The 14,328-nt window shown below is 42.7% G+C and overlaps 1 protein-coding gene across 1 annotated transcript in view; it reads right to left on the bottom strand.

Annotated features, from left to right (window-relative positions):
- Window positions 1-2,651: 2,651 nt before the first annotated feature.
- Window positions 2,652-14,328, bottom strand: part of MRPL1 (mitochondrial ribosomal protein L1) — a 41,761-nt gene continuing 30,084 nt past the window's right edge. The window contains exons 8-9 of the mRNA XM_083177060.1: window positions 9,206-9,287; window positions 2,652-2,983 (exon numbers count right to left, since the gene is read on the bottom strand). Of these exons, the coding sequence (XP_083033186.1) occupies window positions 2,877-2,983; window positions 9,206-9,287 (189 nt within the window). The 3' untranslated portion in view covers window positions 2,652-2,876. The remainder of the gene's footprint in view (window positions 2,984-9,205; window positions 9,288-14,328) is intronic.

Below are 14,328 nucleotides of genomic sequence, written 5' to 3'. Positions count from 1 at the left end.
GCTCGCTGCGCTCGCCACACTTTCTATTCTCAACTCCACGCCGTTGTGGATAGTGGGGGTATGAAAAGGTCGTAGGACGCGTACCGCTGCGCTCGCCACGCTTCGGGTTCGCGTTGATAGTGGGGGTGGTACAGCCTCAAAAATGACATTTGGGGGCCATTGAACATGTTTGATACTAATTTCAATGCATTTGGATGCATTTCTGTTAAAAATCGCATGCGATGCGATTTTTTGCTATGCGATGGACATCGTGGGAGCCGTGATTGTACACAAGTACCGTATTTTACTATGTAATAATATTTGGGTTGTACTTAACTTCCCACGGAAATGTATGTATGTCTTTTTGTATTAGCTTTAAAATTAAAATAAATAATATAAAAAAAAATACAATGGACCCCACACGACTATAGAGGTCTCGCTAATATTTCAATAATTAAAAGACTGGACATCCGCTACGTCTTATCACAAAATGCTGTTTTAAAGGTTCCACCATCTTCTCCAAACTATCTCATTTGATCCATATCTGCAAGGGAGATGAGTACAATGCAGCAAATTGCCTGAAGCATGGCGGTTGGTACACTAATTTGTAGTCTGTGCGGAAATCTAGAAATTGACACACAAAAAAAATGAAAAACTCATGTTGTCCTTTTGCTTGTGTTGACATTGTGTCTGTTGATCTCATCAATGTCAACCATTTGGTGTTGGTATAGCATAACACACACACACACACACACACACACGTGTGCTAGTCACAGTTTCATGTTCATCATTCTGAATTCTTTCTATGTAACTCTTCATCTTTTGCTCTGAAACAACCAAGCAGAGGCTTTTGCATATTTCAGTTACCATTTGGATTTCCCTGCTGTGCGATTCATTACGGACATATTCATTGTCAAACACAAACTTTATATTACAGCTAGCTATTTGCATGCATGGTTGTCACTATAGTAACATAGTAGATAAGGTGGAATAAACACATTTTTCCATCAGGTTCAACCTGTTTAACTCATTAGACTAAATCCTAGATATTATAAACCCCCGTCACTAGGATTGCACATTTTGATACCATCATCAGCATAACCAGCTTGTTGGATATGGACTTTTTTAACCCGCTCATCTCCCCACTAGACCATAGCGTGCTGATTATAGCCCTAAATGGTATTATCCATCAAGTACTTGTCCAATGTGATCTTAAATGTATTTATTGTATCTGCCATCACCACCTCAGTTGGCAGTGAGTTCCACACCTTTACTGCCCTCTCCGTAAAGAACCCCATCCTCCTAACAGTAAAAAAAACTTTCTCTCCTCTATTTTAAGTGGGTGCCCTCTTGTCTTGTATAGTCAGCTGCAGGTGCCTCTAGTCTAAAACTTTAGGCTTGGCATTTATATACAAATAAATGTCCCAATGATTCCTAATGTATGAAGGCAAACTATAGGCAGCGCATTAATAGAGTAAAATGCCTTGTTAGGAGCAATTATAAATTGTAGAAATGTGGTCCTTAGTTCCATAAATTGTGGCCATGTTGTTGCAGGTCCATTGTTGACTTGCCTGAAGGTGCCCATACACGGTGCGTTTACACCATGCGATGTGCACTCCCGTGGGCATCTCATCGCACATTACAAAAAGTATGTGCTGCACATACTTTTTGTACTGCCTTCTGATCGCATGCCAAACACATGCGTTGCGATGCAATCCAGCCCATAACGAATGCGGTCATCGCACCATGTATGGGCACCTTGAGGCAGGTGAACCCGAACCTTCTATAACCTTCAGCATCCGGATTAATAGAATAGCCCCTGGTGATACAATTACCGTGAGAAATTGTATGCCCCATTAAGGAGGATCTGCCTTAAGAAACACGTACTAATACACTATATAAAACATTGAGGACTATATAGTCCAGCATAACATCTAGATGAAGATTGTTTAATACCTTATCAGTGATCTATACTCAGTTATAGACTATAAGTTACAGATTACCAATCAAGATAGTCTAGAACTCGCTAATCTTTGTATGTATCTGTTTGCATGAGGTTGGGACACGTCCATTATTTGGGAGTCACTAGGAATACAATACTGAACTTAAAAGGTGCTTACCATATGTGTATATTGCTAGTTAACATTGGGCCTACTGCAGGTGTAGTTAAAGGTGTTATTGCTGCTGCTTTCTTGGAAGCAGCAGTGATGCAATAGTATGGTAATCTGGTGTAAGTAGACTCCTCCTGCTTGCATTAGTAATCCAGTAGGATCACCTGCATGATCCATGGATCCATGATCCATAGTCATGCAAGCCGGACGCTGTAGTTCCTATGATGTGATAGAGATCCTGGCCTCAAAACGTCTCCAACACTGAGGCAACATGCCTCCATTTTGCGAAACGGAGGCAGTTGCTGCCCCTTCCCCAAATGGCTGCAGACTGTCTGTCTAGTCTGCAGCTATAGTGTGTTCAACTATGTAATACTGATGCTGCACATAAGCAGTATGTGTCCAGTGCATAGACAATGTACTGAAAATCATTACTTTGCATCATGCGACTAACAATCGACTGGACCTGAAATAAGTCAATTGTGTCAGTAACAATAGGTAGTGTAGAATTTATCTTTTTTATCTTTATTTTTAAAGACATTCTTCCAGGAACAGAGTCACAAATCGTAAATAATGTTTATTACAAAACAGACAAGCACCTCTACTCTCCCAGAATTGTCCTGGTATTTATGTATTCCACACATCATGTAATGGGAAGGCTGATGCAGAGGCCAGCGAAGGCCAGAACACAAGGCAGTCAGCACAGAGTTGTGTAACTCATTCATATATCTGCTGGGTGACTCCATACTATCAGCTTGAGCAGGACAGGTTAGCTTTTCAAAGTTGCCTTCATTGGTCTTCACTGTTATTAACCTCTTGCGGCAGGAATTTCTGGAAATTTATTAAAATCGATTCACTTGTAGCACTGTTCAGGATAACCCTCTCCACAAAGGGACCTAGCAAGACAAAGAGATTTCTTAGGAGTGAATCATAGAACATACAATGTGGTGTTGAGTTTGGCTAATTACATAGCCTTTTAGACTATCATACAGTAGCAATTTAGCTTTCAAAGCATACTGAAGTGTCAACCCATGTACAGTATAAAACATATGTAACCAATACAGATGTAAACACAGGCTTGTGTGTGTCGGTGTAAAAATCTAACTTATACCCCTTTTAGACCAAAACGCTGGGTCGCACCCAGCTTTTTGGACCCTGGTTGAAGCCGGGTGCGACCCGGCGTTTAGGGGCATTTACACCGGACGGGCTTAAACGCCCGCACCCCCCTCCCGGCGCTTGAAGATGACAGTGCGATGTCATCTTCAAGCGCCGATCGACGCCGCCATACCCGGAACGCTGCTGGGGGCAGCCCAGCACTAAGGTAAGCTGCTAGGCTGCCCCCAGTCCCCGCGCGCACCCCCCTGCCATTGGACAGGAGGTGAATGGATGCCGCACACAGGCATCCGTTCACCTCCCTCCCCCGCCGCTGCTGTCTGCAGAGTATAGCAGACAGCAGCGCCAGCTGTCAGTGTCAGACTGACAATCCGTCCAACCTGCGGACGCTACGGTCCGCAGGTTGGACGGCGTTCCCATTTACACCCCGGCGTGCCCATTTACACCCCGGCATGCCCATTTACACCGCCCTCTACCCAGGTCCTAGCCGTGTTCTACCCAGGTCAGGACCTGGGTAGAAGTCCCGTGTAAAGGGACACGGCGTTAGGGATTTACACCTCCGAAGATCCGGGTCTGACCCGCCGCTGACCCGGATTTTTTCGGCGGTGTAAAAGGGGTATAATAGTTACACAAACATGTGGATATTCTTTATGCAGGCTCCATCTATTGTGGTTGCATACAACCCTTAATTACAGAAGCAAACACTGCAAGGGTTAGCTGCCACCTGCAGGCATATCTCATACTAATCAGTGTATTGCAGTTACTAACATCATATTGATTATTTAGCCTGGTGAAGAGATAAAGTGGAAGGTGATAACACACCAGCCAATCAAATCCTAACTGTCCTTTTTATAAACATAGCTGTTTGTCAGGTGCATTATCACCTTCTATTTTTAAACAAGACTATTAAATCCAAAAATCTGGTGTTTAATAGTTCTAAAAAAAAAAGGCCAAAAGACATCCAATGGGCATAACATATCTATTTCAATCTGTTATATTCCCTCTGTATTTGGAAATCCCTGTGTTAAAAATATATTAAGAGTCACTAAAGAAACAAGTTAAGGACTTCTAATAAGCTACAATATGGAGCACATCATGCTTTTCATAATCTGCTTGTGGCATCACCATTTCATTACTAATTAATAACACAGATGTAACATAATAACTATACAGCAGGGCTGGGCAACACCGGCCCTCCAGATGTTGATGAACTACACATCCCAGCATGCCTTGCATAAGTTTCAGCATGGCCACATAGCAAAACTAATGCAAAGCATCCTGGGATGTGTAGTTCATTAACATCTGGAGGGCCGATGTTGCCCAGCCCTGCTATACACTATTGTAAAATAGAGTGAACATGCAACAGTGGTAGTAATATAACAGTGGCTGCAGGTGGCGCTCATGTCTCTGCTTACAGTCAAATCTCTGATAATAAAAAAAAAAACGTGCAAAGAGCCATATTGCCTTATGCCAGCACAGAGAATACATGACTTATGGTGTGTACACATGGTACTTTTTGCCTTCCGATGTTGACGATATAGTCAACATCGGATCGGAATCGGATGCAGATCGCAAGAGTTTTAACCCTTGCGATCCCGATCCGATTCCGATGCGCGTTCACGTATCGCAAGGCAGAAAGTCTTGTCTGCCATGACGATATAGTGCAGATCTGCACTATATAGTCAGACTTGTATGCAAATCGGATGTGCCTTAAGATATAATTCCATTGCTCCATATATCTCTAACCTCATCTCCATTCATACACCCTCCCGCCCTCTACGGTCAGCTGACGACTGTCGTCTCTCCTCCACCCTGATCACTGCTTCCCATGCTAGAGTACAGGACTTTGCCCGTGCTGCACCCCTTCAGTGGAACGCACTCCCTCGCTCCATTAGACTCTCCCCGACCTTGCAAAGCTTCAAACGGGCACTGAAAACTCACCTATTCATCAAAGCGTACCCTTCCACTGCATAAACCAGCTGGTTCTCCGACCCCTTGCCTGTTTACATCTTGCTATCTAACCACCACCCCCTCGCTTGCACCTCTTGTAATCGGTCTGTCTCCCCTTCCTAATAGATTGTAAGCTCCTCCGAGTAGGGCCCTCTTCCCTCCTGTTGTCAAAGCCCACTTCTCTTCACATTTCACTCACAGCTCTCCTTTACTCCAACACTCAGTGACCATCTTCATACTCATCTCCATCATTGGCCTCAAGCCTCTAGTTGTATGTTGATTGGGTCCTCACTACTTACATTTAAGCTGTAATGTGTATTGAACTGTGGTGCTCTTTATTTGTACTGTATTTTTGTTATTTATTCAATGTTATGCCAAGTTTTGTCTCCCTGTATTGTTCCTTTGTACGGCGCTGCGAAACACTTGTGGCGCCTTATAAATAAAATTATATTAATAATAATACTATCCACGATCCGATCAGATCGTGGATAGTATCTTAAGGCACATCTGACCGTGTGTACACACTATAAAACTTTACCTGCAAACAGGAGAATGTAATAGCTAATAGGTAAACAAGAATACAGCAGACAAGTTGGACTTTTTAGCACACAATAACTTTTGTAAACAGCGAATAGTTTGTGATCTAGCTCAATGACTTCTTCGTAGTAATCATGAGCATAGCAAACGCTGCAGGAACACCTGAGATATTTTCTTTACTGTCAGTAAGGTCGGTACAGGTGTGCATCATTAGGTCAACAAGCATAAGGCAGACAGTCAATATGTCAACCACTATTGGTCGATGGGCAGAAGGTCCACACATGAAAAAGGTCGACATAGAGAAAAGATCGACAAGCAAAATGTTGACATGAGTTTTTCATGGTTTTGGGTGTCTATGTCATGGACATTGTATTAGTGTACATGGCACACTGCACTCACCATGCTTTGTGCGCTGTGCTCGGCACACTATTATATTCTCCCGCTATGCCCACTGGGATGATAAAGTATAAAAAATAAATAAATCTGAAAAACTAATGTCAGTGTTTTTTCATGTGTTGACCAAAAGTGGTTAACCTAATGACCTCATACTGAATGAGACAACAGTGGGGCAAAAGTAGCCACATGCTGCCTATTCCTATACACATTCAGCCATTATTTGCAGAGATGCAGCTCTTCCTGTGCACAGTGTACAAGTGATGCCCCCTCACCTCTGCTCCTCATAACAGCTGCTCCTCCCTCTTCCTTCATTTTATAGGCAATATAATTAGCTGCTGGACTTACAACAGGGTTTTAGCTCTGGGTCTTAAGTGTCTGGTGCTATTGGAAGTTTTTTCCTGTGGTAAGCTTTTGGCTAACATGCAGAAACCCATAGATCCCAGGCTAAAGTGCCCAAAGCTGCAATTACAGCCCACGGGTAAGCCTACGACTAGCTCCAGAATCACTAGTTAATGTGCATTTCTAGTCACAGCACAGGAGGCTGCATCAGAGCCGGCCCTAGCCTAAATGACGCCCTAGGCAAGATTTTGGTTGGTGCCCCCTACCACCGCCACTAGTTTCGCCTCTGACCCTGCTCCCCTTTCCCAGTACCATCAACAATCATCATAGCAGTCATCATTTTGGTGCTCCTACCCGCAATATTTTAAATAGAAACAGTGCACACATTTGGTGCACAGCCCAAACAGGGGTGTGTTTTTGCTGGGAAGGGGCATGGCCACACAATAGTACCCCCAATTCACATTATGTCACACAGTAGTGCAACTTTATTCACATTATATCATGCGATGGTGTCCCTTATTCACGTTACATCACACAGTAGTACCACTTTACCTTATATACATTTTTCATCACATTATTCACATTATACCCTTAGAAAAAAATCCTGAGAAAATATTGTATTTTAAGCACCTCCATGGCCACACTGCAACCCAGCACAAAGCAGTGTGTGCTGGGCAGAGGATAAGAGCTTCAGCTGCTGCTGACTTAAGGGGAACTGGGCCCTTCCATCACACTTTGGCCTGGGTAATTTGTACCCCCTACCCCTTTCTCTCAGCATCCCTGATAATACCACACAGTAATGCCGCTTACACATAACACACATTATTAATGTCCTTATAACCATAATGCCTCTTACACATTATGCCAACCTTTATTAATGCCCTTCATACACATAATGACACACATAATGCCCCTTACACATATGTTGCACATTATTAATGCCCTTATACACATGACACACATAATGCCTGTCACACATATGTTGCACATTAATAATGCGTTTATACTTGACACAAATAATGCCCCTTACACATATGCCGAACACTATTGCACAGCCAACCCACCCGCAGACAGCACTCGCACAGCTGCTAACACTGTGACCTCTGCCTCTGCTTGGATACAGATGTTTCCTCATACATCTTGACTCAATAGGCCATGCAGCTCCTGGCCAGTTCTGCTAACGTTGGGTGCCTTTTTTGCTGAAAATTCGTCTTATTTGCATTGTTATGACCAGCACACACAAGGAGTTTCCAATGATTAAAATAATATGCGCCATGCCTATATTCTGTGAGCGACTGTGGCTGTACCTGCATACGGAATGCTATGTTACAGTGATTTCCATGAATACACTATTTCATATGCAGATACAGCCTCACTCACACACAGAATATAGGCATGCTGCATATCATTTTAATCAGCAGAAGCTGCTGATGCCCCTAGGCATTCCAAATGCCCTAGGCAATTGCCTAGTTGGCCTATGCCTAAGGCCGGCTCTGGGCTGCATGCAGAAATCTTCAATTAGTACACATTTGTGGCTAGTCTGGGCTGTACATGAATAGCTGAAGGCACTTAACGCAGGAGCTAAAACGTAGAGCTAATGGAATTGTCCCTTCTGACTCCCATATCAGTCCAACCTGTATGTGTGCATATTTATTTTTAACCAGTTATTTATATAGCGCACACATATTCTGCAGCGCCTTACAGAGAATATTTGAACATTCACATCAGTCCCTGCCCCAGTGGAGCTTACAATCTATATTCCCTATCACGTGTACACGCACACACAGACATTCTAGGGTTACTTTTTGTTTGCAGCCAGTTAAACCAACAGTATATTTTTTGGATTATGGGAAGAAATTGGAATGCCTGGAGGAAACCCACGCAAGCATGGGGAGAATAGCTAAACTCCACACAGCTAGGGCCATGGTGGGAACTGAACCCATGACCGAAGTGTCTTTCTAATTTTGATTCTGCCTCTAATTAAATCTCTTTGACCACTCCCTGTGTGATCCTGCCAGGCAGTGCAGGCCATTGCAGGGACACTACAGGCCATTGCAGGGACACTACAGGCCATTGCTGTTGCTTGCTTCCCAGGCTAAAATTTAACAGATAGTCCAAGCCATAAACTGTAGTTCCCTAAACATTTGGCTGTTTTTGTATCCTACATGGGCTGGCCACACACCCGTGGTCTTTGCCCATGCCCCATCACGGCAAACATTTTTTGTGCATCTACCACTGCTTTTCCCAATTCAACCTGCCCATAAAATTTTGGCCATGACTCCTCCCCCTGGCAAACATCAGAGCTTGGGATGCAAGGAGCTCTGTAGCATGCACTTGTTCCCTTTAGCATGGATTTTACAGGCAGGCGGTCGATAGTCAAAAGGTCAAGTGGTCGACAGTCAAAAAGTCAACACTAGCAACAGTTCGACATGATAGAAAAAAAAAAAAAAAAAAGACTTGTTCATTCTTCACCATCCCTGTGGGCATAGAGGGAGAATAAATAGTGCCAAAGCATGGCGAGCGCAGCATTAATTTATAAGGTGTCCATGTCGACAGACTTTTACTTGTATCAACCGTTTGACTATGTCAACCTAATGTATGTTGATATTTTACATGTCAACCTTTTTACTGCCGACCAATAGTGGTCGCCCTCAACACTCTCAACCTAATGACCTTTACACTTTACACTATGCTCTGGCATAGAACGCAGATTTAAAGAACTTCACGGGATCCGTTTGGAAGCACTTGCTTATTTTTCAAAACAATACTGAACATCCACTCACCAAAACTCAGCGGCTTGTAACTGCAAACATCTTTTATTAGGGTATCCACATTGGCAAGTATGTGCTCCAGAGGCATGTCCAGCTGCAAAACACAAAGAACAAGTACATTTAGTAATGGGAATAGGAATGGGAAGGGATACATGTGCAAATAATCCACACTTCTCCTTTGAGTGGAACTGTGTAGAACTTTATAACACTTAGTGCTTTTAATTATTAATGCAATGCACATTACATGCATATGCATTTTTCCCAAACAGATAAGCAGTATAGGGCACTAGATAGCAGGCAATGTGATGTTGGCAAATGTCAAATTTTGTCAGCTTTGCTGCGGGCATATGTAAATCTGCATTACGTTGTCCCCCACAATGCCGGTCAAAATTCTTATTGTTGGCAGCCCTATCTATTATTATATAGAGGGAGATTTAGCAACAGGAGATTATTGTTTAACTGCATAACTTTTAGTGATGCATAAAGTGTTATACAATTCACCAAATCTGCCAAATGCAAGAAGTGCCAACCAGCTGGTAGGCTTTGGGGCTATTTAGGCCAGCTCGGTTAGACAATGCATGGTGGCATAGCTCCTGAATACTGTAGTGGTGCTCTGCCACCAACCCCATTGTTTTCACATGGTCTGGAAACCAATAAAAACACCCAACCAATCATAACTGGACAATAGGTAAACATGGATTGTGGCTAAATTTCTCTTATTCATTTCAATGGGCAATACAGTTCAATAAGCTTTCTTAACAAACTGAAATTGTCTATTTTGAAAATTAATAAAATATCTTCTGGTGATTTTAATTTCTGTACAAAATCACCAGCCCCCTACGAATATGAATTTCTGTTTAATATGAGAGTAAGATTTGGCAGTATTCCACAAGTCCTTTATAGATGTTAGGCTCATGCAGTACTAAGGCTGGAGAAAAGGAAAACACACACAAAGAAACAGCTTGTTATCTGGGTCACACAGGTAACTGAGTAGGTCAACTCCTTAGAAACGGAAGGAACCATACGGAGAATTTTTTTTTGGCATGATAATAAGAGGCTTGGCAGAATGTTGATGACAATTACAGTGTCGCAGATCACCTACAGATCTCACACAACTGTATTGCTCAACTTTGTACCTCTTTTGTGTGGATGCTGCTTTTACGGTGCTTTAATACCTCAATTACTTTATATTCACTAATGTACTTTTCATTACATGAAAACATGCATTGTACACTTACTTATATTTCATTCTTGTAGAATAAAACATGTTCTAATAATAGACAGTTTTTGAGATGCAGCTACAAAAAAATGAGTATTTCATTTCCATTAGCCCTGTAAGAGTACAGTAATAGTAAAAGTGTTTTATGTCTCAATGACAAATATGCTTTAGGATGTCAATGCACATGAAATTATTTGGATCACAAAAACATTACAAATAGTCACGACTCACACGTATAGTTTTATTGAAAAATGGAAGTAAATCCAAGCAGCGTATGAAAAAGAATACTAAGGGGGTATTAAATCCTGGATCACTGCAGTCAATCCCTCCCGACAGCCGTGATCCAGGCCCGTTTACGTTTGGCCCGACAGCAAATCGGCAGGCGGAATTCAATGTCCCGCCTGCCGATCAGCGGAAAGGGGGCATGTCCATGTAAACGGCCGTGGATTATCGATCTGCGGCCGGGATTGCGTCAATCCACGCTAGTTATCGGCAGAAGGGCCCAACAGTTTCTGAAGTCGGGCTCGTTCTGCCATGATCCCTCTTCAATGCTGTCGGTAAAGACAGCACTGAATAGGGACCTGCCCATATTTCCCCCCATCGGGAATAGCGGCGCAAAATTGTATACCCCCCCTTAGGCCGATAATCAATTAGGGAAGAAGAGTTATCAAGTGCAAAAAACAGACATTTTTGCATATTTTCACCACTGTTCTTTGCAGGATATCCAATCTGGATGACAAAACAAAAAATCCCTTATAAGCCACTGCACTCAATAGATTTGGAGACGAACAAGTGCTAAAACCTGTGACACACACTAAAGGCCATATTTCCCCTTGGAGCGATGTTGAGCTGAAAGCAGCTCACTTTTACAGTTAAGCTGCTTACAGCTAAAAAACTGCCCAGTGTGTATGGCCCGGCGATGAGTGGTGAACCCTGATGCGCGCTCCCGCATCATCGCCAGCAGATGAGCAGCGTCCTGCCCCTGAGAAAATTGTCCACCCCCAAGAAGATCGATTGAACGGGCGAAAATAGTCGTGTATGCAAAGAGCGATTTTCAGCCCAGCAATTTACAGTATCATCGCTCTGCATACATGCTTGGCAAAAACACCCAGTTTGTATGCACCTTAACAGCAAAATAAATCAAGACTAATAATACTTTGTGTTATACGAGGCTGTGCTTTGTGCTGAGAAGCACTAAAGACTTCTAGAGCTGAATACATTTTGCCTCATTTCATTTGTACTCTGGTTACAACTGGTCATGTCTGCACAATGGATGGTTCTAGCAGCAGTCAGGATTAGAAATCAATGTTCCAGTTCTACTGTGTTATGAGGAGCAATGATACTTACAACCACAGAGCATTCTTTATTATTTATAAAGCATTCTTCAAATAATAATTCTTGTAAAATTGACCAAACAAAGGATATGGAGCTCTTAGATCTCATACTGCACGTTAATAAACTATTCTGTTTGGAGTTATCCTATTCCATACAATAGTTGGAAAACACTAAGGGCGGTATTCAATGAGAATACCTGCGAGGTGCAGCGAATCCTTTTTAGGATTCGCTGCACATTCGCCACGTTCCGGAGCCGTCGGGCTCCGGTATTCAACGTGTCAGGGGCTCGCTGCCCCTGACTGGCGAATATGAGCTCCTGCGGCGATTGCCGCAGGGAGCCTGAGGACGGTGGCAGGCAGAGAGATGGAAGTCTCTGTGCCTGCCCCAGAACTTTGTGGGGGGTAGGTGGGCTCCCCGGGTGCCAGGCAGCGCAGGCTGCCCCCCGGAGGTGCCAGCAGGGGACCGTATATTCACTATACCCGATCGTAACGATCGGGTGCAGTGAATATATGAATATGTAATGAGCGGCTCGGCTCCGGCGCCCCCTGCTGGCTGCTGTGTAAAAAAAAATATATATATATATTTTTTTAAATTAAATATATATTCATGTGCTTACAGCACATGAATAAAAATAGCATGCCCCTCCTCAGAATAAAATTCCAGATTTTTTTACACCAAATGTAAAAAACAAAACACTTTATTTTAAAAGTTCACATTCCACTTCACCATAAAAAGATAGCGATTGCTACTCGGTGAATCATGGTGAAAAAAACCTTGAAATGTATTCGCCATGTGGTCATTGAATAGGGTGATTCACCGTTTTAGTCAGAAATTCGCCAAACAGCACAAATTCGCCATAAAAACCTGGTGAATCAGCCTCATTGAATACCGCCCTAAGTGTTGCTATGAATGTAACCTACTGTTGATAATATATTTCAGTCGATTTTGAATTTAATGACATTCATCGCTATTAACTGCTACTGAAGTTATACCGAAGAATCGGGCGCTATTAACAATAAATTGTTCTAAACAAAGTGCTTTTGGATATGGCAGCTCACAGAGGGATATCCAATGTATCCCAATCAAAAATAAATGATTACCGTATATACTCGAGTATAAGTCGACCCAAATAGAAGCCGAGGCACCTAATTTTACAACAAAAAACTGGGAAAACTTATTGACTCAAGTGGGACCCTCACTCGAGTATAAGCCGAGGGGGGTTTTTTTCAGCATAATTTTTTTTCTAAAAAAGTAGGCTTATACTCGAGTATATATGGTATTCTGAATAATTAGAGAGCGTACTGGATTAAACACTGGATTGTGTGTTTAATCCAATGCGCTCTCTAATTATTCAGAATAATTATTTAGTTTTGCTACTGAAGTTACCTATATGCTTATGTTCTAAATAAGACAGCCCGTTAAAGTCGTTATAATTTGAAACGGCTGTCGTAAAACGCAAATTATGCCATTACTAAGCAATTTAATTCTAAAATATATATATATATATATATATATATATATATATATATATATTAATTAAAGAAGGCTGTTTGAGGGATTTTACTAGTTTCAAGTCCATCCTAGTTCTCTTCCTCAGGGCCTTGTGAGGGAACTGCCATTAATCACAGTATGTGCTCTGGAGGCACATGGCTGACTCTAGCGTGCTCTTTAAAAAGGGAGAAGGGCGGCTAAGCCAGCTCATAGCCTGGCATTCTCCCCCTAAGAGTAAAAGATGGGTAGATCTGGAAAGTAACTTAGTGGGGATCCCTTCCATCTCATATCTCCCATGGCTACCGCGTAAGAGCCACCCACAATTCTTCTTCACATCTCCTACAGTAGATTTGACATTAAAGTCCTGGGAGAAACTCAGTAAAAAATTCAAACTTACATCATCCCCTTCACCTCTAAACCCCTTGTGGAATAACCCATCTTTTCCTCCGGGCCTCAACGGCCTCTCCCTGGATACGAGCCGGCATCACTACAATTCACCACATACAGGGGGACTTTGCCCCCAAAACGTTTGACGAACTGCAACAAAAATATAATATCTCGAACACCTTAAGCTACCAATATCTGCAACTCCGACACTTCTCAGCTTCATATCAACCCACACAACCACTACAGGTTCCCTCCCAGCTAGAAAGATTCTGCATATATAGACCTACTGACAGAGGATCTCTCTCACAACTTTATAAATCTATCCTAATAACAGATACTCCTACTCTAGATAGTCACGAATGTGAGTGGGAAAAGGATTTGGGCCGGCGTCTCGAGGAGGAGGAATGGGAATCAATTCGAATAGCTATCTCAAAATGTTCAATTAGCGTATCAATAAAAGAAAATTCCTACAAGGTATATTCCAGGTGGTGTCTGGTCCCAACTCGCCTTCACCGCATTTATCCTAATTCATCAGACCTATGCTGGAGAAATTACGGACAGAGGGGGACATTCTACCACATCTGGTGGTCCTGCCCAATTATAGCCCATTTCTGGAAGATGGTTCTCGCCCTCCTCTCTCAACTTGTCATCCCACCCACCCCCATTGAACCCATTAACTTACTCCTATGCGCCACAATTGACC

The sequence above is a fragment of the Crinia signifera genome, chromosome 1 (assembly GCF_055691185.1).
Source record: "Crinia signifera chromosome 1, ASM5569118v1, whole genome shotgun sequence".
In the NCBI taxonomy this organism is placed as follows: domain Eukaryota; kingdom Metazoa; phylum Chordata; class Amphibia; order Anura; family Myobatrachidae; genus Crinia; species Crinia signifera.
Note: the sequence above shows the minus strand (reverse complement) of the source record. Positions and strands in the feature narration are given on the sequence as shown.